At 58.6% G+C, this 23281-nt stretch overlaps 10 protein-coding genes and 1 non-coding gene across 11 annotated transcripts; 5 read left to right on the top strand and 6 right to left on the bottom strand.

The window, feature by feature from the left end:
* Positions 1-1087: 1087 nt before the first annotated feature.
* PLICBS_009274 (Arp2/3 complex subunit, actin nucleation center) lies at positions 1088-2788 on the top strand (the record flags this gene model as incomplete). The annotated part of the gene is made up of 7 exons (XM_065601600.1): positions 1088-1122; positions 1221-1243; positions 1302-1532; positions 1584-1630; positions 1683-1769; positions 1831-2664; positions 2723-2788. 7 exons carry the CDS (start codon positions 1088-1090, stop codon positions 2786-2788), a joined length of 1323 nt encoding a protein of 440 aa, XP_065457672.1.
* Positions 2789-3317: 529 nt separating this feature from the next.
* On the bottom strand, positions 3318-4429 carry PLICBS_009275 (alcohol dehydrogenase; the record flags this gene model as incomplete). Its single annotated transcript, XM_018323804.1, has 2 exons — positions 3318-4318; positions 4369-4429. The coding sequence occupies 2 exons, from the start codon at positions 4427-4429 to the stop codon at positions 3318-3320; spliced, it is 1062 nt and encodes a 353-aa protein (XP_018176983.1).
* Positions 4430-6335: 1906 nt separating this feature from the next.
* On the bottom strand, positions 6336-6686 carry PLICBS_009276 (cytosolic copper metallochaperone; the record flags this gene model as incomplete). Its single annotated transcript, XM_018323805.1, has 2 exons — positions 6336-6499; positions 6596-6686. The coding sequence occupies 2 exons, from the start codon at positions 6684-6686 to the stop codon at positions 6336-6338; spliced, it is 255 nt and encodes an 84-aa protein (XP_018176984.1).
* Positions 6687-7820: 1134 nt separating this feature from the next.
* Positions 7821-8783, bottom strand: PLICBS_009277 (uncharacterized protein; the record flags this gene model as incomplete). The annotated part of the gene is made up of 1 exon (XM_018323806.1): positions 7821-8783. The coding sequence occupies one exon, from the start codon at positions 8781-8783 to the stop codon at positions 7821-7823; it is 963 nt and encodes a 320-aa protein (XP_018176985.1).
* Positions 8784-9289: 506 nt separating this feature from the next.
* PLICBS_009278 (uncharacterized protein) lies at positions 9290-10666 on the bottom strand (the record flags this gene model as incomplete). Its single annotated transcript, XM_018323807.1, has 1 exon — positions 9290-10666. One exon carries the CDS (start codon positions 10664-10666, stop codon positions 9290-9292), a length of 1377 nt encoding a protein of 458 aa, XP_018176986.1.
* A 1139-nt stretch (positions 10667-11805) lies between these two features.
* PLICBS_009279 (uncharacterized protein) lies at positions 11806-13380 on the top strand (the record flags this gene model as incomplete). Its single annotated transcript, XM_018323808.1, has 2 exons — positions 11806-12260; positions 12312-13380. The coding sequence occupies 2 exons, from the start codon at positions 11806-11808 to the stop codon at positions 13378-13380; spliced, it is 1524 nt and encodes a 507-aa protein (XP_018176987.1).
* A 39-nt stretch (positions 13381-13419) lies between these two features.
* On the bottom strand, positions 13420-13737 carry PLICBS_009280 (uncharacterized protein; the record flags this gene model as incomplete). The annotated part of the gene is made up of 1 exon (XM_018323809.1): positions 13420-13737. The coding sequence occupies one exon, from the start codon at positions 13735-13737 to the stop codon at positions 13420-13422; it is 318 nt and encodes a 105-aa protein (XP_018176988.1).
* Positions 13738-14710: 973 nt separating this feature from the next.
* PLICBS_009281 (uncharacterized protein) lies at positions 14711-16249 on the top strand (the record flags this gene model as incomplete). Its single annotated transcript, XM_018323810.1, has 1 exon — positions 14711-16249. One exon carries the CDS (start codon positions 14711-14713, stop codon positions 16247-16249), a length of 1539 nt encoding a protein of 512 aa, XP_018176989.1.
* A 432-nt stretch (positions 16250-16681) lies between these two features.
* On the top strand, positions 16682-16801 carry PLICBS_r0022. Its single transcript, XR_010602353.1, has one exon. It is a non-coding gene; the product is annotated as a 5S ribosomal RNA (ribosomal RNA).
* Positions 16802-17040: 239 nt separating this feature from the next.
* On the bottom strand, positions 17041-18613 carry PLICBS_009282 (uncharacterized protein; the record flags this gene model as incomplete). Its single annotated transcript, XM_065601601.1, has 4 exons — positions 17041-17078; positions 17368-18073; positions 18124-18293; positions 18457-18613. 4 exons carry the CDS (start codon positions 18611-18613, stop codon positions 17041-17043), a joined length of 1071 nt encoding a protein of 356 aa, XP_065457673.1.
* Positions 18614-19173: 560 nt separating this feature from the next.
* On the top strand, positions 19174-23277 carry PLICBS_009283 (GTPase-activating protein; the record flags this gene model as incomplete). Its single annotated transcript, XM_018323812.1, has 6 exons — positions 19174-19401; positions 19464-19572; positions 19630-20768; positions 20828-22780; positions 22843-22958; positions 23028-23277. 6 exons carry the CDS (start codon positions 19174-19176, stop codon positions 23275-23277), a joined length of 3795 nt encoding a protein of 1264 aa, XP_018176991.1.
* Between the last annotated feature and the right edge of the window lie 4 nt (positions 23278-23281).

The raw sequence follows: 23281 nt of genomic DNA on the forward strand, positions 1-23281 counted from the left end.
AGCGGCGGGTAGGAGAAACGAGGTTTAGGATGAGGTCACGCACGGCAAACCTCGGAGGCTGGTGTTCGCTAAGGCCTTTTCTGCCGCTGCGTTGGAGACACCGCCCTGAAGTGCGTTTGGACGTCGGAGAGAAGTCCCAACGGAGCGGGCAGAGGGGAGGCGATTGCCTGGCTTTGTGCAGGCGCAGCAGTGGCGTGAAGGGCAGGAGCTTCCCAATGTGAATGAGCCCCCAGGATCTTCCTGTCTTCCTTCGCGGAAGGCGCGTGTTTTAGCCCCAGGACGCTGTCCGAAGCCTGTGGTGGGGTTGTTTGTTGGTAGCGGTGTGGTTAGTTGGTCAGGGACACGCACGCTTTGGGCTTTTGAGACAATAAGGCTGTATGGGTTGTGAACTGGTGATGCTGTATGCGATGAATCGATTTCTCAAGCATGCTGCCTTTACGCTTGTGGCGCCGCGCACAACGCATCATGCTAAGGCGCCAAGTGCAGAGCTCGCCCCGTCCCACTCAGCTAAACGCGAAAGCGTTTGGAACCATGAGGTAACAGTAGGTCGATACCGAAATGATGCGAAACGACGGAGGTCGCGTCAGGTCGTGCTTCGGAGAGTCCCAGCTGGCTTTAGGGTAGGCAAGTTTTGGAATGAGGTCGGCAGGAACATCTTGGGCGCCGAGAGCAGAGCTCAAGCAGCGAGGGGTGCTCTCCAGCTGTCGCGGCTGTGGAGCCTGTCTTGGCCGTTACCTGCGGCGGCCGGGGCGAGGGGCGCTGACGAAGCCCCCCGCTACGAGGCGCAAACAGCCACTGTCACTGTGTATCCGCGGCGTCCCTCAGCCTGCTGATGGGTCAGGTCCCCACTGCAGCTCGGAACTGACAATTGAGCAGCCTGGAATCGTCCTCGTACACGCGCCTTGCCTCACCAGGCACCACCCCACTTCTCACCTCACCCCCCAAGGTGACGACAGGCCCGGTCCATCTGCCTCATCCACGACATCCGCCAGCCTCGACGCAACGGCTCCCTCTGTCTCGCGACTCGCCCGCCCGTCACCCCAAACAGCTTGCGCGCGCGCCGCCAGACGCAGCTCTCTTCCCCGCCATGGCGAACCAAACGCCCGCCGTTGTCATGGACAAGTAAGCTCGCTCGCCTCCCCCTCCCCGCACAAGGACACGCACGCACGCGACGACGACAACAGCCGTGGACAGATTGCTAATGATGAGACGCAACGCAGCGGCACGGGTTTCTCCAAGCTCGGTATGCTAAAAGTCGACTGGACCTTCCCCGAGCGCCCCCATTGACCCGATCCCCGCAGGTTTCGCTGGAAATGACTCCCCGTCCTTCGTCTTCCCGACCGCCATCGCGACCAAGAGCGGCGCTGGCGGAGGCGGCGGCTCCGGCTCCGGCCGCCCGTCCGTCGCCAACAAGCCGTCCTTCCTCACCGGCGGCGCTGGGCCTAGCAGCAGCCACCTGAGCTCCAAGCGAGGCACAGAGGACCTCGACTTTTACATTGGCGATGCTGCCCTGAGCGCCGCGTCGGGACCTGGTCTGTGGCCCTGCCAACCTCCCCGACGAAGCTCCAGCTGACCCCTCACAGGATATGGCCTTCATTATCCTATCCGCCACGGCCAAATAGAGAACTGGGTATGCGCTCGATCCTTATACTATGCGCCGGGTTTGTGCTAACCATTTCTAGGACCACATGGAACGGTTCTGGTCTAATTCCATCTTCAAGTACCTCCGAGTAGAACCTGAAGACCACTACTTTCTCTTGACTGAGCCGGCAAGTGTCCCCCCTTTGATCGTTTGAGTGGGCGCGTCGGACACCCGCTGACACAAAACAGCCCCTGAACCCGCCCGAGAACCGCGAAAACACGGCCGAAATCTTCTTCGAGTCCTTCAACTGCGCGGGCATGTACATTGCCGTTCAGGCTGTGCTCGCCCTTGCCGCGTCCTGGACTTCCTCCAAAGTGACGGACCGGTCGTTGACGGGAACGGTCATCGACTCCGGTGACGGTGTCACCCACGTCATCCCCGTCGCGGAGGGATACGTCATCGGCTCCTCGATCAAGTCGATCCCCATCGCAGGCCGCGACATCACGTACTTTGTCCAGTCTCTGCTGCGAGACCGAGGCGAGCCCGACTCGTCGCTCAAGACGGCGCAGGAGATCAAGGAGGAGTACTGCTATGTCTGCCCAGACATCGTCAAGGAGTTCAGCAAGTACGACCGCGACCGCGAGCGTTTCGCCAAGCATGTCGTTACGCACCCGGGCGGCCGCCAGGTCACCGTCGACGTCGGCTACGAGCGCTTCCTCGCCCCCGAGATCTTCTTCAACCCCGAGATCTACAGCTCCGACTTCCTGACGCCCCTCCCGACCGTCGTCGACGGCGTCATTCAGCAGTCTCCCATCGACGTGCGCCGCGGCCTGTACAAGAACATTGTCCTCTCGGGTGGAAGCACGCTGTATAAGGACTTTGGCCGACGGTTACAGCGCGACATCAAGCAGCTGGTGGACGCCCGCATCAAGGCAAGCGAGGTCCGCAGTGGGGGCGCCCGCAGCGGCGGTCTCGAGGTCCAGGTCATCACGCACAAGCGGCAACGGCACGGTCCATGGTTCGGCGGAAGTCTGCTCGGCCAGACGCCCGAGTTCCGCTCGTACTGCCACACCAAGGCCGAGGTGAGTCAATGTGTTTTATCTTTTGGAGGCCGACGATAGCGAGCTAACCCTTCTGCAGTACCAAGAGTACGGACCCAGTATCGTGCGGAGATTTGCTCTCCTGGGCGGGCCCGGCGGCTCGTAAATGATTGACAGGAAAATGACGCGCTCGTCGAGCCACGCGGCAATATCGAACGAAACCTTGACAGACGGCGGCAGTTAACTGGCAGGCGATGAGGCCTTTTTTCGGCCCGGATGGTGTTGACGTGCAGGTGGAAAAGTGGCCGAGTAGGGACAGGGGCAGGGGCGCCTTTGATAAGTTAGAGACGAAGAATAGCCAATGCAACTACAATCAAGATTTGAAGATTTGCATGCCATCGCAGCAAGTCGTTCGCGAGATGGCAACATTCTGTCGGAGGTCAATGGATTGGACAACTGATTGGAAAGCCGAGTTTCATGTTTATTTTCCCATGATAGGGCAGGCTATAAACCACCCCTTCTCGACACCTCACGCCACCGCCATGTCTCACTCACACCACGTAGACAACCTCCGATCTCCCAAGCAAACTGCGCCAAACTTAACGTGCGTATACAGAAGTTATCAAAAAGTCCTCTTGCTTTATTTAAAACCCCCTTGCTTTATCAAAAAGCGCCTTGCTTCATCAATAGAAAGTCTATTTGCTGGTGTCGACGACGTAGCGGCCGACGACCTTGCCCTCGGCCATGAGCTTATAGATGTCCTGCAGCTTGCTCAAGCCGATGGTCTTGTAGGGCACCTTGATGAGGCCCTTGCGGTAGAACTCAATGGCCTCAGCCGTGTCGATGCGGTTGCCGACGTAGCTGCCCTTGATGTTGATCATACGGATGACGGTGTCGAAGACTGGGGCGCGGAACATGGCATTGGCCGGCAGGCCGATGCAGACGACGACGCCGCGTGACCGGACGTACTCGGTGGCCTGCTGGAAGGGTTTCTCCTGAACGGCAACGAGGAGAGCAGCATGGGGGCCCAGACCGTCGGCAGTCGCGGCCCTGACGTCGGCGACGAGGTCCTTGGTGGTTTGGAAGTCGACGTAGGCACTGGCACCGAGGCTCATGCAGAGATCGCGCTTCTCATTGCCTCCGTCGATGGCGATGGGATCGAGACCCATGGCCTTGGCATACTGGATGGCAATGCTGCCCAGGCCGCCACCAGCGCCGACGATGGCCACAGACTGGCCAGGCTTGGCGCCGGACTCCTTCAGGCCCTTGTACACCGTAATACCGGCGCACAGAATGGGTGCAATGGCCTCGAGGCTGCACTCCTTGGGGATGTGAGCGACGTGCGCCGCCTTGGCGATGGCGTACTGCTGGAACGAGCCATCGACGGTGTATCCAGAGAGCAGGGGCTTGTTGCAGAGAGGCTCGTCCGATTGGTTGCAGTAAGTGCAGTTGAGGCACGAGCCGTTGAGCCACTTGATGCCGACAGGCTCGCCGAGCTGGACCTCACTGACAAGCTCACCGCGGGCCACCACAATACCGGCACCCTCGTGGCCACCAACAAGGGGCAGCTTAGTGTCGAGGGGCCAGTCGCCCATCATAGCGTGGAGATCGGTGTGGCAGACGCCAGAGTACTTGACGTTGACGAGAACCTCATCAGGTCCGGGCTTCTGGACGGGGATCTTCTTGTACACGACGGCTGCGACAGTCAGACTTGCTGTTTCAAGGGTGAGAGGGAGGTATACGTACGGCCGCCAGTCTTCTCCACCACCTGCGCCCATTGCTCCGTGGGAATCTGAGCGGAAGCCATGATTGCGATGTGATGCGTCGGTCAATGCTTCTGGGTGTACTCGTTGGGTCTTCCCGAAGGACGTCTAAACAGAATGTTGATGAACAAAAACTCCAGGAACGCGACGCATCATAGACGCAGGCGAGAGCGCCGGATTTATACTCATCATCCCCAATGTTGAGAGTCAAACGCCATGCCCGCTTGTCGCCTGAGCTGCCAAAAGTGGCGCCCCGACGGATGGGACTCGTTACCCGATCAATGGGACTCGTAACCCGATGGAGGGGACTCGAGGGAGGGGGGAACGCCCTGCCAGCCCAATCGTGACGCCGAGAAGCGTGCGACGCCGGAAGACCGAAGGCGAAAAGGTGGACGGGCAACTTGACTGATCGGGTGCTTCTCATTGTCACACCACCCGGCCGGATGCATACTGTGGGGCCACTGAGCTCCGCCGGGCCTTCGGAGCCTCGGGGCGAGAGTCTCGCTATCTTGCCAGCCACGTCCCGGTTCGACAGCCCACACCGAGCCCCCTCCTCGTCATGGCGGGTATAAGCTTCCGCCGGTCCATGCCAGCGCAGTGTAGACCTGAACTCAGAAAGGCAACATGGCGGCGCCGCGTGGTGTGGTCTGTCGAAAGGTGGTGACGCTAGGTGCAAGGGAAGATCCCGCTGCGCTAGCGCCGACAGATGATCATCGGCGCGAATCAACCGGCAGCCTAGCTCGAACGAGTGAGGGCCCTCAAATGTCGTCGCCGTGCGTCCGAAATGCGAGACGCTCGTCTTTTGACAGCGGTTCCCTGTCGAATTCGGCGCCACGGCGAGGACGCAATGTACGTTCGCTCGTACGGATAGTCGACGCGGAGGAACGCAACCTGCAACTCGTGCGGGGCAGAGCCTCGAACGAAGGGTCAACCTGGTCAATCGGCGAGGGTGCGCCACGGGCCTGCTCCAAATGCCAAGGAAGACTGGCACGACTGGTACGATCGTGCCATCTGCTCTGTCGACGGAAGCAGACGGTGCAGTCCCAAGCCCCTACCCACCAACCCCTACCCCTCCCGCTCCCTGGCCACTCTCTGCGGCGTCATGCTTGCACGCGCGCGTGCCTATGTACTCGTATCCCACCACGGTCCCCTTTCGCCGGGCGGCAGGCATACATCTCGCTCGAAGGGAGCTCAAGCTCCGAGTACTGTGTACGACAGGGGGCGATAGATGGTGTCACCGCTAGCGCGATCTGGGGTATAACGTCGACACCGGCATGTGGGCAGCGAACTGGCTTTCTGTGCCCTGCGTGCGTAAATATTAGCCGCTCTGCCATTGCACCCTTGGCCATGTGAACGCCTCTGCGGGGATGAGAAATCATCCACGTACCCGATCATGCGCGGGGTATGTTGAAGTGAAGCGGTATGAATCGATGGCGGTGGCCGCCAGATCCTGGGGTCTGGGCGAAACAATAGCTCCAATCGCCCTAGAGGCGGAGGACTCCAGAGCAGGAGAACTTGGCGCAAACATGGAGCAAGCCCCAAGCGACTCGACGTGTGTACACCGTGTCCATTCGGTATGTGGCAACACCAACCGGATGCTCCTTCCCTGTCGCAATGGCAACCAATAATGAGAAGAGCGGGTGGTCGCAGAGTCGAGATTCGAGAGCCGATCGGAAAGAACGTGGCCAGTCTGAGACGCACTTGCCCGGCTTTCACATGGAATCCGATTTCATCGCACTAGTGGCAGCAGGGGAAGCTCGGCGCAACGAGGCACAGGCGTAAGAACAAAGGTAGTGGTGGTATTTCAAAGGCTTTTACGCTCAGTCACAGTCCGCAGAAAGAACAGCATCTCTCCCGAGACACGATCCGAAGTTCCAACCGTTCGCCCATCCATGCATCATGCATCCATCAACAAGTCAACCGTGGCGCGCCCGACCCTCGGCCGGAACCTCACGCAGCAGCGGGCACGGCCACCGGCTTGTCGACGCCGTCGGCCTTGGCCGAGTTGATCTTCTTGCCCGTCTTGGCAATCTTCTCGAGGACCGTCTCGTAGGGTAGGCCGGTGACGACCTTGGCGCTCTGGTTCTCGAGGGAGACTTCGTAGCTCTCAACTCCTGCGCCGGGGGGGTTCCGTTGTCAGCGCATGGTTCCTGGGAGGAGGGGACCGGGGGGGATGCCGCGACATGCACGACAAAGGGCGGGCAACATACCGTCGAGCTTCTTGAGGACGCGGTCGATGGCGCCGGAGCAGCCGCCGCAGCTCATGCTGACGTTGAACTCGTAGGTGTGGACTTCGGCCATGGTGGGGGTAGGATGCGTGCTTTGCTTCGAGCGGCGGGAAGAGTGGCAGGCTATGGGCGCAAATGCGAAGGGTTCTTGGAAGGGGGTTATTTATGAGTCTGTCGAGAGTAGAATAATGTCGAGGGAAGCGGTCGAGCAGGTCGAGGAGGCCGTTGGCGATATTAATAATGGTCAGAGTGCGCCGTGGAGGATGCAGGAACAACGGGGGACCCCGCCAAAAAGACGCACGCACCTACGGCCGCACAAGTCGCTCGCGCGCCGCCCCAAAGAGGCAAGCAAGCGGCGGCGGCGGCGGCACCAGCCAGCACGCAACCCGGAGCCGAGATGACCGTGTGAAACATGCTCAAGTCATGGCCACCACCACCCATTCACCCACGTCGTTACAGAGATAGTCACTCACCACTCTCGCGCTCCGCTTTGTCACCTCGCCAGACTAAAGGGTCAGCCCCTGGAATCCGCGCCCGACCTCGAGCAACAACGAGCGCAAAGGTGACACGTACGCCGCTCGTTTGTGAACCTGGCACTGCCGGTTGTAAAGGTACCGTAAATACGGAGTACATTATGTACAGTTAGTCCCTTCCCCGTGTTCGCCTCCTGCGTTGTACTCACAAAGGGTCTGGGTACATTTTACTCCGTACTCCAAGGCGCGCATGGCGTCATCGGCGCCCGCGACGTTGCAACTTGCTCACGCGGAGAACGGCCAGCCACGCCACGCCTCGCCCAGCCATCAAGGTTGCATATGCTCCCCGGACAACTCCAGTCGCGTGTTTTCCCCCCACGATCAACGTCAAGCCGCCCGCAACGTGCAGTCCACATCCCGTAACCGTACCTGCATGCGTGATGCCGATTGCGATCCGGACGCGGTTCTCTCGGCACGGGCCGCCTGGGGTCTCAAACGCTCCTGCAACCGCCGGATACGCGCGTTGTGTGACCCGCCCGGCGGCGAGGGCGTCGGCACCGCATCAGCTCGACGCCGGGGCCTTCTTCGGCACCCGCATGACACAGCATCAGCTTTTGGCACAAGCGTCATTAATTAGTAGTCAGCATAAGCCTATATCAGCACCAGCCGCGTCGACAATAGTAACAGCAGTCCCAGAAAGAAAGCCTCAATGGCCAACGCACAGCAGTCAGAACTCAGCACCGCACCGCCGTCACGGGTCGCACCGCCAACGTCAAGTCCCCCGTCTCCGGGTCCCACAGGTACTCTGGCAGCTCCACCGAGCCCAGCGCAGCCAGCACCTCGTCCATCATGTCCTCCACCGTCTCCGACTCTCTGACAATGCTGACCTTCCCGTCCATGGGATCAACGATGGCCATGCGTGCCCCCTGCTTCCATCCTGTGTCCGATACTGGCAGCAGCCGCCACCGGGGTTGCACTTCGGCCCAAAAGTCACCCCGATTGCGCCCATACGTGTCGTCGCCCGCGAAGGCCATTTCCTCGTCCTCGTCCTCGTCGGCCCAGTTCGCGTCGCCCGCCCGGAACCCCGGCGGTGCGGGTCCCTCGGCCGCCCGGAGTTGCGGCACCTTGTCCCAGATGACCGACAGCGATTCCAACCGCGGCAGGAAATCCAGCAACATCCCGATCTGCTCGTAGCTGTAGTAGGCCGTCCACGCCGGGAGCGCGAGGTGCCGGATTGACGCCGCCAGCGCCTCCCCGGCTTCCGTGTCCTCGAAGGGCAGCAAGCAAAAGTCCTCCCACTGGTCGCGCCCGACGTAGAGGTGGTCGCGGCTCGGGTCCCACGGCCGGACGAGCGTTGGCTTGCCCTTCTTTGCGCCGCCGCTGGACCGTATCTCCATGTGGTTCGACTTCATCCACGCCTTGGCCACGGCCCGCGCCTCGGTGTTCACGTAGGCGATGGGCGGCACGCTGCCTGCCTCGACAAGCCGTTCCCGCTGCTCAATGGCCGCGTAGCGCGTCGTCACCGCTTCCTCATCCATCGTCTCCGGCACCAAAGCTGGCAATGCCCACCGCCAGCTGTAAAGGTATATGGTCGGCTGGTCTGCAGCGCGAAGGCCTTCGGCCCATATTTCGCGCCGAAGCTCAGGTGGCAGCCGTTGAAAGAGGGCAAATCCCATCGCCGAGGTTGTTTTCGTCATGGTGAATCGCCCGTGTTGGTGACGATTGGCAGGGCGGCGTGTAACTGCGCTGCCAAGATGATCCGATGTCTCTGTCGCGTGAAGAACAGGTCTCTCACAGATCAAAGCACAGTATGCAGGGAGAGGAGAGAAAGAGTCTCAGGGGTTGTTGGCCGCGACGCGTGTCACGAAAGCCGTGAAAGCCTGGGGACTTTGTATTGAAATCCGGGGACATTCTAACGACCCCCCAGCATATACATGCGCCGTGTTAGTGGATGCCTCCAAACGACAAGGCCTGTGGCCCTGTGCAGGGGGCGCACTAACTGGGCTGCCACATTCACCTCGTACCTGACACAACCACAACCAACCATGATAGGCGAGCGCGTAAACCTTGGCCTCAGAAAAGCAAATCCCAACTTTTTCGCGTCATGTTCATCGCTACGTACACGTAAATACACAGAAGACGTGCCTCATGCACAGTGGTATAAGTACATCCTAAATCTCCCGTCCCCGACGCACAGAGCCAACTAGAACCGCGCCTCGACCTTCTCCAGCGTGTCCTGCAGCGCCCAGTCGCTCGTTGCGACCTGGCTGCGGGCGGCGGCGGCCTGCTTCGCCGTGAAGCCCTTGGCCTCAACGGCCGGGTTGTATCCCAGGCCGTTCTTCTTGCCGACGGTGGCGGAGTCGAGGCTGGGCGCCTCCTTACCGTCGGCGCGGCGGTAGACGGTCACGACGACGGCGCCGCCCAAGCCCAGGTTGTGCTGCAGGCAGTGCTTGGTGTTGGGGGTCGCGCGGTTGTTGGCCCAGCCGCGCAGGTGCCAGACGAGCTCGGCGCACTGGGCGATGCCGGTCGCGCCGAGTGGGTGGCCCTTGGATATGAGGCCGCCCGAAGGGTTAATGACGTACTTGCCGCCATAGGTGATGTCGCCGCGTCGGACGAGCTCGTGGGCCTTGCCCTTTTCGCTGAGGCCGAGGGCGTCGATGACGACCATCTCGTTGGCGCTGAAGCAGTCGTGCAGCTCGACGACCTGGACGTCGTTGGTGGTGATGCCGGCCTCGCCCAGGGCAGTCTTGACGGCGTGCTGGGTCATCTCATAGCCCATGAGGTCGATGGAGCTGCGGGAGAAGAGGCTGGGGGCGTCGGTGGCGAGGCACTGGCCGGCGATCTCGACGGCCTGCTCCTTCAGGTGCGGGCGCGCGTCGAGGAACTCCTGGGAGACGAGGATGGCAGCCGCGCCGCCGTCCGAGGTCGGGCAGCACTGCAACTTGGTGAGGGGCTCGAAGATCTTGGGGGCGGCCATGATCTCGTCGCGGGTGTAGACCTGCTGGAACTGCGAGTACGGGTTCTTGGGCGAGTGAGCGTGGTTGACGCGGGCGATCTCGGCAAAGTCCTCGGGCTTCGCGCCGTACTTCTCGATGTACTCGCGGCCGGCGTTGCCGAACATCTGGGCGGCGCCGGGGGCCTGCTCGATGCCGCGGGTCTCGATCATCATGGCGACGGTGGTGCCGGTGGGGTTCTCGCGGTCGTTGAAGAAGCTCTGCAGGCTGCCGGGCATCATCTTCTCGAAGCCGACGACCATGACGCAGTCAGCGGCGCCGCTGGCGATGAAGGTGCGGGCCATGGCCAGACCCGTGCTGCCGGTGGAGCAGTTGTTGTTGACGTTGTAGATGGGGATCTTGGTCATGCCGAACTGGTAGAAGACGCGCTGCCCGCAGGTGCTGTCGCCGTAGCAGTAGCACGCGACGCCCTGGTCGACATCGTCGTAGGTGATTTGCGCGTCGAGCAGCGCCTTGACGCCGGCCTCGAAGCCGAGCTCCGTGTAGTCGACCTTGCCGCGGGGCTTGATGAATTTGGTCATGCCCACGCCCAGGACGTAGACGGGCGACTTTTGCTTGCGAGCCATGGTTGCTGCTGGATGCGGGATGTGGGCGTGGTTGACGAGGTGAAAGAAGTTGGAGGGGGAGTCGCGATTGTGATGTGGGAGAACGGGGATCAAGGGGGCAGTCAACGACGCTGCGGTGGCACAATGGTCAATCTGATATCGAACGCTTGTGCGACGGGTCTGCTGTCAGAAAATGGAACATGGACCGAAGCCTGGCGGACCAGACGTCAGTCAACGCATTTATTTCCCCGACGGCGGCTATCCGGGGCATGCGGGGAACCAGCTGTCCAGCTGTCTAAAATGCCGAGGTCAGTCACAAGGAGAGACGGGCGTGACGGGCGGTCGGGGTTGGTGGCTGACTCTCGGCCCCGGCTCCGTCCCCGCTGTCTGGCGGTATCCGTCCGCTGGAGCTGCGGGGTGGTTGAGGTGTTGGAGGGAGCCCTGCAGCGGGTGGCGATTGGCACCGGCGCGGTGTGGGGGAGGCTGGTCGGAAGGGCGTCGTCTTGTTAGGCCGAGGCACCGCCTGTACATTCTGAGAGTTCGTGAGTTTAGTGATCGGTTCAGGGCTGGAGTGAGCAGGTAAGCTGATGCCGTGGAGTTTATCAAGTTTGACGAAAGGGCGCGTGCCAGTTTCTCAACTGCTCGTGCTACGAAGTAATGGACTACGAGCTTGATGGAACACGGGAGCTCTCCAAAAGTCGACAGCTCTGCCCGCAATTTCACGAATCGAACCCCGGCCGAGCATGACGGTACGGGCCGGGTGTCTTGTTGGCACATGCACGATCAAAAACGGGCAACTCTGCGAACAATTCCCGCCAAGCTTCGTTCGTATCCTTGAATCTTTCCCTCAGCCTACCTTCAACTCGTCCTGATTCTTGTTGACCTTCCGATGCCTCCGTCAACATCGCTGCATCGTCGCCCAGGGACGCAGCTCTGTAGGGTAAGCTGTTTTGCCCCCAACATCTGAGATCTGGTGAAAGGGCCCACTTATATTCCTTTTCCCAGCGGGTGGCTCAGGGGCAAACGCCGGAACTACCATTGGCCGCCATCCGACCCCTTTCCGTCCTTTGTTGCCTGGAAGCAGAGGAAGAACAGCGTCGCGAACGTGAAGCCAACGATAGAAAGTCATCGACAATGCCCGCGCCGGTGGCCGGTCAGCCATGCTGCTCGCTCTCATCCGTCTAGTGCGCACGCGATGGGCGTCGGTGGTTCTGTTTCTGTCCAAGCTGTGGGGAAGGCTGCTTCACTTCGGCGCCACATGGATCGCACCCACCGAGCCAGACGTTCTGGCGATCAGCGACCCAAAAACCAATGCACCGCCGGCTGTCACCCCAGGACTCGATAGCCAGGGTTTTCCAGTCCTCACTGAGGACCAGTACGAGGATGCCATCCTTGGATTTATTGCGTCTATTGATACGGACTCGGTCTGTGCCCTTGCCTCACAATACAACGACGGCAAACCCTGTCAACTGTTGAAGAAGAGTTGCGGTAGCTTCAACGTTTGTTTCTTCGTCGAATTTGGCCAAGGTGGATCGCAGTTTGTTGTCAGGATCCCCATCGAGCCCGCTTTTGACGATGCCTGGGACAAATTGATCAGTGAGGTCACCACAATACAGTAAGCATTCCTTGGATTCCCATGTCTTGGCTATCGCTCATTGAGGTCCAGATATCTCAAGCAAAACACCCGGATTCCTGTCCCTCACATTCGTGGTTATGGGCGCGATGCCAAGTTGACCAAGTCCGGCGCGGGGATGCAGATGTTCCTCGTCACGGATCTCATCCTAGGCGAGCCACTCGACAAGAAGCTCTTGATCGACGGCGAAGAGGAGCACCGCAAAAACTTCTACTCCCAACTAATCGACATTCAAGCAGAGCTTAGAAAGCTCGAGTTCCCGTCAATTGGATCCCTGATGCCAAATCCTGACGGCAGCACCCAGCCTGTTTTGGGCCCTGTCATCTCCATGTCGGTTGCCCAACTTCGACAGCCGCCTCTGCCACTGTTCACTTCCGCCAAAGATTATATGAAGCGCCAATTCAATCTAGTATCGGACTTTTTCGTGCCGCCAGTGTCCGATCACACCGTTCACGAGATTCAGAAGGAGCTGTGTGCTCTGCATGGGATGGAAGGCCCTTTCCGACAGGTCATCGATCCCCGGCTAGACAAAGGCCCTTTCGTTCTACATCACTTAGACCTAAGGGCGCCCAACATCATCGTGGATAAAGATCTGAATATCCATGGCGTTATAGACTGGGAATTCTCCGGCACGACCCCGCGACAACTGTTCACCCCTCCATCGTGGATTACGGGCCATGACTCGATCAAGACGAACAAGCAGATGCATGCCGAATTTCGCAACGTTCTGGACGAAAAGAGCAAAGTCAGCACAGCATGCGCCCACCTCAAAGAGGAATGGTATAGCCAAACTGATGTCGGCCAGCTGGGCATGAGCGGGGCGGACTTGGCCTTCTATGTTGCCCATGTCATACGCCGTCCCACCGACGTCACTGACGTGTTCTGGGATTCCTTTGCTCCAAAGCTCTCGAACAAGCCCTTTGATGAGGTGATATCGGAATTTTACAACGAGCATGATGCCCTTGCATTGGAGGTGCAACGCAGGGCCAGACACTCTGAGCGCTACACTCAGTACTTGAAGGACCACAATCTTTTCGGGTCCAGGTTGGACAGGCTGCTTGCCGAGTCAAAGGCGTTGAAGGAAAAATGGAATTGGAGCTAGAACCTCCGTTGACTGAAGTACAGCCAGGACCTTCTAGCCTTACTGTCTCCCATCCAACATCCGCTCCTGCTCCTGCAAATCATGAATCTTCTCCCACATGCGCCCAATGTTCTGTTCCATTGCCACCCGCTTCTGCTCATATTCCTCCTTCTGTTCTAGCACGGATTTTGGCTCTGCCAAGTGCCTTTTCTTCCTTGAACCAGAGGCGCTCTCAGCCAACTGACGAAGGCTCGCGCTCTCAAGCCTGGCGATGAATGCCAAGATGTCGTCAAGCTCTCGTTGCTTTTCTGCCAGGCTCGCCATGTTTTCGCTGATTCTCTTCTTGATGTTTGCCAACTCCTCAGCAGTGTAGTCCATTCTGATGATGTATTTTTGGCTGCTGCCGTTCACAGTGTAGTCGAGACCCGAATGGTCGCGTGAAGGCTTTTTGGTGCGGTGATATGACGACTGAATAGAGCTGAATGTAAGAGCGAAGATCGCTTTCGGCCAGAGCCTTTCCTTTAATGTTTTTTGAGCCTTGTATGTATGGAAGAAGAGTCAAAGGAGCGGAGAGGTGGGCGCCCGGACGTATTTGATTAATGCGCCTTGCGTCGAGGTAGGCAGCCGCGGCCCATTATGACGACCGGGTGTTGGAAGGAACCAACACCACCTAATGGCAGCGTTTGGCAACATAAGTTGACGTTGCGTTGCACCACCTCCCACCATATCAGTGTGCCTAGCCACGTCGCGGTCGGCAGCCTTGTGCCGAGCCACTCCGTTGCCATCGTCAATCCAATCGAGTCCACTCCCGGGTGTTTCTAATCATTCCTTGCATGTGCATGTCCTGGTAGCTGCTGTGTAACGATTTTCTCGAGCTCACCGGGATTGATGAACTGAGGCGGTTCAGCATGGCCATTCCATTAGCATATGGGGCTAGACTTGAAGCCTTTTCTGCCCATAATGTTCTACTTGAAGCGTCTTGCGACCTGAACTTCACTCAACCCTCCCCCAGCGTTCGCTCTTATTGTGCACCAGGCAGGGAAAATTGCTGCATTTAAAAGCACTTCAATTAATAGCTTTGGCTTCGGATGGACGTCCCTTTTTACCGGTACTCGTATCCCTCGGCTTTCGTGGCTCCGTATTAGTCGACTGTCAATAGTCAACTGGGCCAGGCTCGGCAGCGCAGAAACGGGCAGGGGGCCACAGGCAGCAGCACCATTAGCCTCAATCTAGTTATCGGTGCCTTTCCGCGACAAATGATATATAAGTCGCCCACTTTTGGGCTTGAAATTCTTCTCGGACTTGCTTCATGCAATACCGCGACGAAGTTCGTTTGCTCATTCACTTTATCATGGGGCAATTCATTGAGTTCACCGTCTCATCCGACGCCATCTGCTTTGGCCCGATGCAAGACATTGAGCGCGCGTCCGGCTTACCTGTCCAGCCGCCACCAAGTCCACGCCCTCATAAAAGCGGCACCGTTGCACACCATGCTCTTGAGCATAACGTGCAGGCTCAAAATGGCAAATGGCACGCGTATCGGCTACACAGCACGAAAACGCCCGAGAGGGTCGACGCCTGGTTTGCAGCCCATGAGCTTGTTGATCCGCTATTGGAACTGCGAAAGCTCGTGCGCGTAGCCGGCTCGCCATATGAATACGACTGCGGTCATAAGTTCAACTGTGATGCCTCACGGAGAGAGGGAGTCTTGCTCGTTAATCGCTATGACTGGGATCCTTACAAGGAGGATGAGTTTGCCACGCGAGGCATATCTGAGATTATCGAGCATGAAGGCGGCGACTTCATGCCCAACCGCAACACCGTCGGACTCGTGGACTACGCCTACTCCGCGGCCCAGGTCCGCAACTGGGCAGGCAGATCGTCGAGCCAGAGGCGTGCCTCAAAGCATGGAGTCTGGATGCATATTCCCGACTCGGAATACATGTGGGTGCGCTTGGGGTTCAACGACGGCTTTACACATGCGCGCTCCTTTCTCTCCTTCACTCAGCGCACGTCGTTCTTCGAGGCTAGATTCCCGACTGAGTTAGGGCCCCTGAGGATTTACGAAACGGAACTAGAGCGGGTTCGTCGAGGCCTGCGAGAGGGGAGAGACTACTCGGGTATCGCGGATTTGCGAGAAATGTACTCGCCGCCCCCGCCCTTCGAAGGATCTGCCTGCAATCACCCGCCCGGCGAGGCGGATCTTCTTGGGCCATACACTGGAGACGATCAAATTCTCACGCCTGGAGACATCGAAACCCTCCGAGACAGTATCCCACCGATCTCAGCACAGGTAGAAGAATTGCTCCGCGCGCGAGGCTTTGACGATGCGACGATAAACCGGCAGAGCAGAGAAAACGCAACGGGCGTCTTCGCGGCGAGTCTACGGGAGGAAATCTACGACCTCATGAATGAGCTCATGCTGAGCTTCCTAAAGCGCTTCGTTGTCCCACTACGCTCTCACAGCAGCTCATCCACTCTCGGGTCGGCTCTATTCCCCAACTCTTCTCAAGTCAGTAGCTTCCGCCGTCACCACCCTGATCATTATCTGCTCCAGAGCTTCATGGACACTCCGACACTCTCACCAGCCCTGAATATCGAAGACATCTCAGCCCGAGTCGAGGCATTCATCAGACGGCAAGCCGATGGAGACACTGTAGCGTTCAGCGGAGAGTGCCTGACGAGAATAGCGCGATTCGTGGCGTTCGTCGTGATGGACCTGATAAGACAAGCAGATCAGATGTCATTTGGGAGGGGGAGCTCCGAAGAGAGAAGGGGCGAGGCATGCATCATAGCTCCTCGGCATGTGCGCATGGTCATCTACACTTCTGGGTTCTCTGACATCTTGAGATACTCACGTGTGCTCTGGCAGGGCAGAGGTGCAGCATAGAGGTCATTCATTCACTACTTCTTTTTTTTTTTTTTTTTTTTTTGGTTTGATCTGAAATACATGCTTTGGTCCGCTTCTGCCTTTCTTGCTGCTGTGGCTTTTGTTTGTTTAGGCTTGCACAGAGCACGCTCGTCCTTGACAAACGGCGACATCGCGCATCCCGAGCCCCACCTGGCACTATCGCCATGTACGCAAGTGAGAAAGATGAATGTTTGACTACGAACTCGTAGCCAAAAAAATTCAAGTAGGTACCACGTTACTATTACGGTCAATATGTGCTTGAAAATTATTGCCAAGTCCAATATTACCTAGACTGAGGTTTCCGTCTCCAGGCGTTTGTCTGTGGTCCAGTTGCATGTTGCGGGACGCAGCTTCAACAACAGAAACTACAAGCACGAACCAATATGAGCCAAATATCGTCGCTCGTCTAGCACATACGACCACAGGCAGTGTAGAATACTGGATCCCGTTTGCTCTCCGTGCGTCAAGCCACTGACCGGCAGATTAGTAGTTGGGTCGGTGACGACCAGCGAACACCGGCTGTTGTATGTTGATTCTTTTTTGCTCTTCCTTTTGAATCTTCTCTGGCCTGTCCCTTTTGCAAGAAAGAGCTGGCAATGGTTTCATTAGTGTGGCTTAAGAGTGGTGTATTTATCCTGACCCGCCTGGATGTCTTCAATGTTAGTTCCGGCCGTGGCTCGCAGTACATGTCTTCCCGAGCTCCCCATCACGGCCTTGCCTCAAGCACGCACTCAAGCCTCGTGACTTTAATTCCCTGAGCAGCAAGGCCTCTAGAACGCGAGCGCGTTCTGCAGCCCACCAGCCATGACTGTCAGTGAGCAGTCTCCGGGCTGCGCGGTAGAAGTGAAAAAGCAGCACCAAAGCCCGCGAGTCGCCGTCCACGGCCATCTGAGCAAAAGTGCCAGAGCAAAGAATGGGGAATGCAAAGAAGAACCTCTGTACGTCTGCCCGTGACGGCATGGCAGCTGGGTGGACATCGCTGTCGCTTACAGGTTCGAGTAGTATACATGAAAGCAGAGTAGAGAGTCGGCGCGAGACTAGCTCGTATGCTGTTCGCAGAGAGTCGTCTGGAGGCAAGATTGACGTCCGCGCATGACAGGTTACGTTGGCAACGACATCTTGGTCCTTGCCATCGAGTACTGGGTCATTCTTGGATCCGAAATTCTCGGCGGCCACTCTAAGACTTTTAGCGACCCGTTCTGCGTTAGTGTGCCGCGTTGATGGCGTCGAGTCGTTCGACGAGAGCTCTGTCTCCAGGCTCAACAGAAATCGCCATGAATGAAGCGACGGCTCATTTCCGGAGGCCTTGTCTGGTCGAGTCACTCCGCGAGTCTGGTACTGTGGATCGTCGTATATGGCCATGAACGGCTGCACGAAGCGAGCCGGGTCCACGCCTCTTTTCCGCAGAGCCTCTTCGATGTTGAGTCGTGGGTGTTGGTGGACTATCGCTAGGAAGTCGCTCTTCTCTGCCATGAAGATCGGCAGGGCCTGGAAAAAGACTTGCAGGACGCCCGGGCTGAGAAGGATGAGCTGGTCCCGCGACAGGTCGAGCGCGGCGTCGTTATCACGCTGTCCGTCTAGGAAGTCGAGATGGCACCACGAGATGTAGTTGACGAGTATCGCGGTTCCGACTATGGAGTCGCACGTGTCCTTGGTAAAGGGCCGTGACAGGTTCTGCCTGAGGAGGCGCAAGGACTTGGACAACAGCCGCGTCGAGGCATTTGCGTACTTGACATCCTGTGGTCGCAGGGCAGTCAGATGTGTTGCCGCCAGGCACAACACTGTCGACATGACGAATTCCTCCTGCGGGCAGTTAGTCCAATCCTGCAGAACTGATGCTTTGCTGGACTTACATCAAAGGCCCGCTGAAGCACCGCGGGCCACACCTCGGGAAACGCCAGCGTCGGCCGCGTTTCCTTCTGCCAGTGGTAGAACAACTCGAGATGAAGCAGGGTGATTTGCTCGTCATTAGAGGCCCCGAAATGGGCCCTGGGTTGAGAGAGGCTTGGGGCGATTTCTTCGCCTGGAGGCGATCGCAAGCACCTCTCCTTGCGCTTGACACATCGGGAACAGGGAACCCGCTCATCGCACTTATTGTTTCTGGTGTCAGCAACGGCCTTGTCGATGTGTTCTTACTCACGCCCATAGGCTGGAATGAACCTTTACCTTGACTCGGCGCCTCTTACAGGCCATACAGCCACGGCGGCTCTTGCGATGCGCCCGCTTCTTTCGCGGATGATCTGCCGCACTCAGCGTCTGCAGTGTGACGGCGCTGCCCTCCGCATCCCCGTGCACGACAAACGTGTTGGCAAAGGTTGCATCGACGTCCGAGTCGCTGGTCATTTTTGCCCCCTCTCGTTCAGGAACGAGGATGAGAAAGTCGTCATGCATGGGGGACGAGACAAGTCCGGGCTTTCGACTGATAAATCACACCGCGCGTGTCGGCTGAGAAGATGGTGTGGCTTGCGGCGATGTGCTCGATCATTGGGCCGTGGCTCAGCGGGCCTCGTCAGTCGTCATCACCCTCGTTCCCCAAATGCGGAATGCGAGCAGGCTTCCCAATTTACATAAGCCCGCTTGTCCGTCAGCAGCGCGTCTGGTCGGGCGGTTCTGGCCCCCGGACGCACCTCATAGGGCATTGAAACGTCTTTTGGGGTCTCGTTTAGAAACGACCTCCTGCGTGTAATGAGCCGAATTCCGGATGGATATAGATGCGAAGTGTCGCAGATGACCGCTCATGGCCACGTACACACGGGCATTGCCTACCCGTGGGGAGGCGGCGCAATTACTCCACGATTCTCTGCGTCAATGTATAAGTTGCAAGCACTCTCCATGTCTTTGGGCATGCTCTGCCTCTCTTCTCAGAGAGCGGACATGCGAACAAGGCCATCCCTGCCGTTACGATGAAACCAGCAACTGGTATGGAGAGTGAAAAGTCGGATGCGCCCAAGGCGAACCTCCTTGGTCTCGATGAGGACGAACTCGACTGCCTGTCACGGCAATTGGATATGCCAAAGAGCGACTCGGGGTACCTGCAAATCTTTCGCTATGCTAACACCGTCGATGGCCTTGTCATGGGCCTCAGTGCGGTTGCGGCAGTTGGTGCGGGCGCCACAATGCCTCTGATGACGGTAGGAACAATTGCAAAGGCACTTGAAAACCTTGCTTTGAGGAATTGACGAGAAGGCAACAGGTCATACTGGGCTCGCTCGTCGGAAACTTTTCCGATTTGACCAGCACGACAAACTCGGGTGCATTTGCCCACAACGTCAACCGCCTCGTCCTCTACTTTGTCTACATCGGTGAGCCTAGCCGCAGCCATACCACAAACTGACTTATATCGCTAAGCAACGAAACAGCCGTGGGCACGCTCGTGCTCACCAGCCTCTTCGTCTTTGGATTCACGTGGACCGGCGAACGCATCACGAAGCGCCTCCGGTCCGCGTACTTCGAGGCCCTCCTCAGGCAGAACATGGCCTTTCTCGACGCCCTCGGCGCCGGAGAAGCAGCGTCGAGAATCACGGCCGACCTAAACGTCATCCAGGATGGCGTCTCGCAAAAAGTCGGCCTGGCCGTTAGCGGGCTCGCTGCCTTTGCAGCAGGCATGGTCGTCGCCTACGTCCGCTCGTGGCGCCTCGCCCTCGTCATGACCAGTCTGCCCGTCGCCGTCACGGCCTGGATGATCGTCGTCGGCACGTCCATGAAGAAAGCCCAGCTGACGTCCACGGACCTTTACTCTTCAACGGCCACGTTCGCCGAGGAGGCGATATCGTCGCTGCGAAACGTCGCGGCGTACGGGCTGCAGAAGCGGTTCGTGGAAATGTACGAGGCGTCTCTGGCGCCGGCCGCGAGAGCGGATGCGCGAGCAAAGGCCATGATGGGCCTGTTCATCGGCGGCTTGATGGGCGCGATGCTCAGCGCCTTTGCACTCGCGTGCTGGGCAGGCTCCCGATTCATGGACGCGGGCGACGTTGATACGTCGCAAGTCGTCACCGTCCTGTTCGCGTCCATGATTGCAGGCGTCTCGTTTGGACAGGTCGCGCCTCATCTGCAAGCCTTTGGAGCTGCTGGAGCCGCGGCGAACCGCATTTTTGGTGCCATTGAGCGCCGTCCACCTGCTGGAGTAGCTTCAGACAAAGCGACAGGCTTGAGACCAGACAAGTTACTTGGCCATATCCAATTCTGCGATGTAAAGCTGGTATACCCCTCTCGGCCTGACCAGCTCGTCATGGATGGCTTCACGCTTGACGTACCGGCCGGCAAGACTACCGCCATCGTTGGCCCGTCGGGGACCGGAAAGTCCAGCCTGCTTTACCTCCTCCAGCGGTTCTATCTTCCCCTCCGCGGGCGAGTATGCATCGACGGCCACGACATCGAGGACATCGACGTGCAGTGGATCCGTTCCAACATGCGAGTTGTGAACCAAGAGCCATTCGTCTTCAACACTACGATACTCGAAAATATTGCGTTTGGCCTCGTTGGGACGAGACTCGAAAAGGTTTGCGCCCGGTCTGCTCCGTCTTTTCGCCGCATCTCATGTTAACGCTGACCACCAAGGCCGATTCGAACACGAAACAAACAATGGCTGAACAAGCAGCTAGGGCAGCCAACGCTCACGATTTCATCTCCCAGCTTCCTCACGGCTATCAGACAGTTGTCGGCGAGAATGGAGGCCGCTTGAGTGGCGGCCAGAGGCAACGAGTCGCGATCGCGCGGGCGCTCATCTCCGACCCGAGAATACTCCTCCTAGACGAAGCAACGGCCGCTCTCGATGCCAAATCAGAGTCATTGGTGCAGACATCTCTCAGCACTCGCGGACCAGGCCGAACAACCATCGTCATTTCGCACCGTCTGTCAACGGTACGCGGCGCCGACAACATTGTGGTGATGGACCATGGTCGTGTAATCGAGCAGGGAACCCACGAGCAGCTTCTGGTGAGCCAAGGAGCGTATTCGTCGTTGGTTGAAGCTCAAGCGCTACGAGAGGGTACCGATAGCCCTCGCGAGATGGGTTACGGCTCTGACGACGAACAACACAGTAGCTCTGGGAAAGCCCTGGAGAAGAGTCGCGTTGCTGCTTGGGGTCGAGAGCAACGGCAGGAGTCGACTCGGGCCACTACTCTCGCGCTCGTCAAGTTTCTCCTTCATCTGAACCATGCCGAAAGGATGCACCTCCTTGCCGGCATGATTGGAAGTGCCTTCGCCGGCCTTGGCTACCCGCTGACGGCAATCTTCTTCGGAAACATGGTGCTTGCTCTCCGGGATCCCCGCATGACCCTAGGCGGTCATGGTATCGGCTTCTGGGCCGGGATGCAGTGGCTCACGGCATGGGTCGTGCTCTTCGGCTATGTCGGCCAAGGCACGGCCTTTGCACACGCATCGTCTCGCCTGATAGCTCGAGCCCGCGCCGTCGCCTTCGCCGCCATCTTGAGGCAGGACGCCGCCTTCTTCACCAGGCCGGGCAACGACCCCGGCGCGCTGACCGCGTTCCTCAGTCAGCAGGCGAGCCAGCTCAACGGGCTCAGCGGGACAATTCTCGGGGCCTTGCTCAACAGCATCGTTGCCGTGGTGGGCGGCTTCATCGTTGCCACGTCTTTTGGGTGGAAACTCGGACTCGTTGCCACGGCCACCATGCCGCTGATCTTCACGACCGGTTATGCACGGTTTAGGGTGCTTGCGGACCTCGAAAAGAAGAGTCTGCGCGACTCAAAGGCCGCGGCCGTCGTCTCCGAGGCAGTTCGCGGTATCCGCACCATTGCCGCCCTGGGGCTCGAAGACACTATCGCGGAGCGTTACCGCCTCCAGCTGGGCGACGACATCCGCAGCAGCGCGGGACAGAATGCGTTGCTCTCGGTTCTTTACGGCACGAGCCAGTCGGTCATCATCTTTTGCACGGCCCTTATCTTCTGGTACGGCGGCTCCAAGCTGCTGCCGACCGGCGAGTACACTGTCCAGAGCTTTCTGATATGCTTCGTCGCCACGACGTACAGCGCCCAGTCTGCAGGTGGCATCTTCTCTCACGCGCCAGACGTGGCGGGCGCGCAGGACGCAGCCATCAGGCTGAAGACGCTGACCGAGACCGTCCCCCAAATCGACGTCGATAGCGAAGACGGCGACAATGCAGAGGCACTGGTCGGAGATGTTGCCGCTTGCAACGTCGACTTTGCGTATCCATCACCTGAAGGGCCAGGACATCTTGTATTGCGTGACGTTTCGCTAAAGGCAAAAACGGGGAGCTTCGTCGCGCTCGTCGGCGCAAGTGGCAGCGGGAAGAGCTCTGTCCTCAACCTCGTCGAGCGGCTTTACGACCCCTGCTCCGGCCAGATCGTCGCGGACGCGAAAGACATACGCCAATACCGCTTGCAGAGCTTCCGCAAGCAGATGGCCATCGTGGAGCAGGACTCTGTGCTTTACAGTGGAACTATTCGCGACAATATCATCAGCGATGGAGACTTTGACGACGGAGACATTGAGAAGGCCTGTCGCGATGCGAATATCTGGGACTTTGTGGTAAGTGCTCACCAGTACCTACGGCACGGCTCTTCATCCAGCTCACATGTCTTGCCACCCAGTCTTCCCTGCCAAATGGGCTCGACACCGCCATCGGCCCCCGAGGCACTCAAGCATCCGGAGGGCAAAAGCAACGCCTCGCTCTCGCCCGAGCGCTACTCCGCAAACCCAAGATACTGTGAGTGCACAGAGAGCCAAGCCGCCATCATCATCCAAAATCATCAGTACCCAACTCTAACTTGCACAGCCTGCTTGACGAAGCGACATCAGCGCTCGACGCCCACTCCGAGGCGGTCGTCCAGGAGGCGCTCGCGGCAGCGGCCATGGGCAGGACAACAATCGCCGTCGCTCACCGAATTAGCTCCATCGCCAACGCCGACTGCATCTACGTGTTTGACCAGGGCACCGTCGTTGAGCAAGGCACTCACGCTCAGCTCATCGCGAGGAAGGGGCGGTATTGGGATTACGTGGGGATGCAGACGCTTGATACGACGTAAGGGA

The sequence above is a fragment of the Purpureocillium lilacinum genome (assembly GCF_023168085.1).
Source record: "Purpureocillium lilacinum CBS 284.36 DNA, scaffold_7, whole genome shotgun sequence".
Lineage (NCBI taxonomy): Eukaryota > Fungi > Ascomycota > Sordariomycetes > Hypocreales > Ophiocordycipitaceae > Purpureocillium > Purpureocillium lilacinum.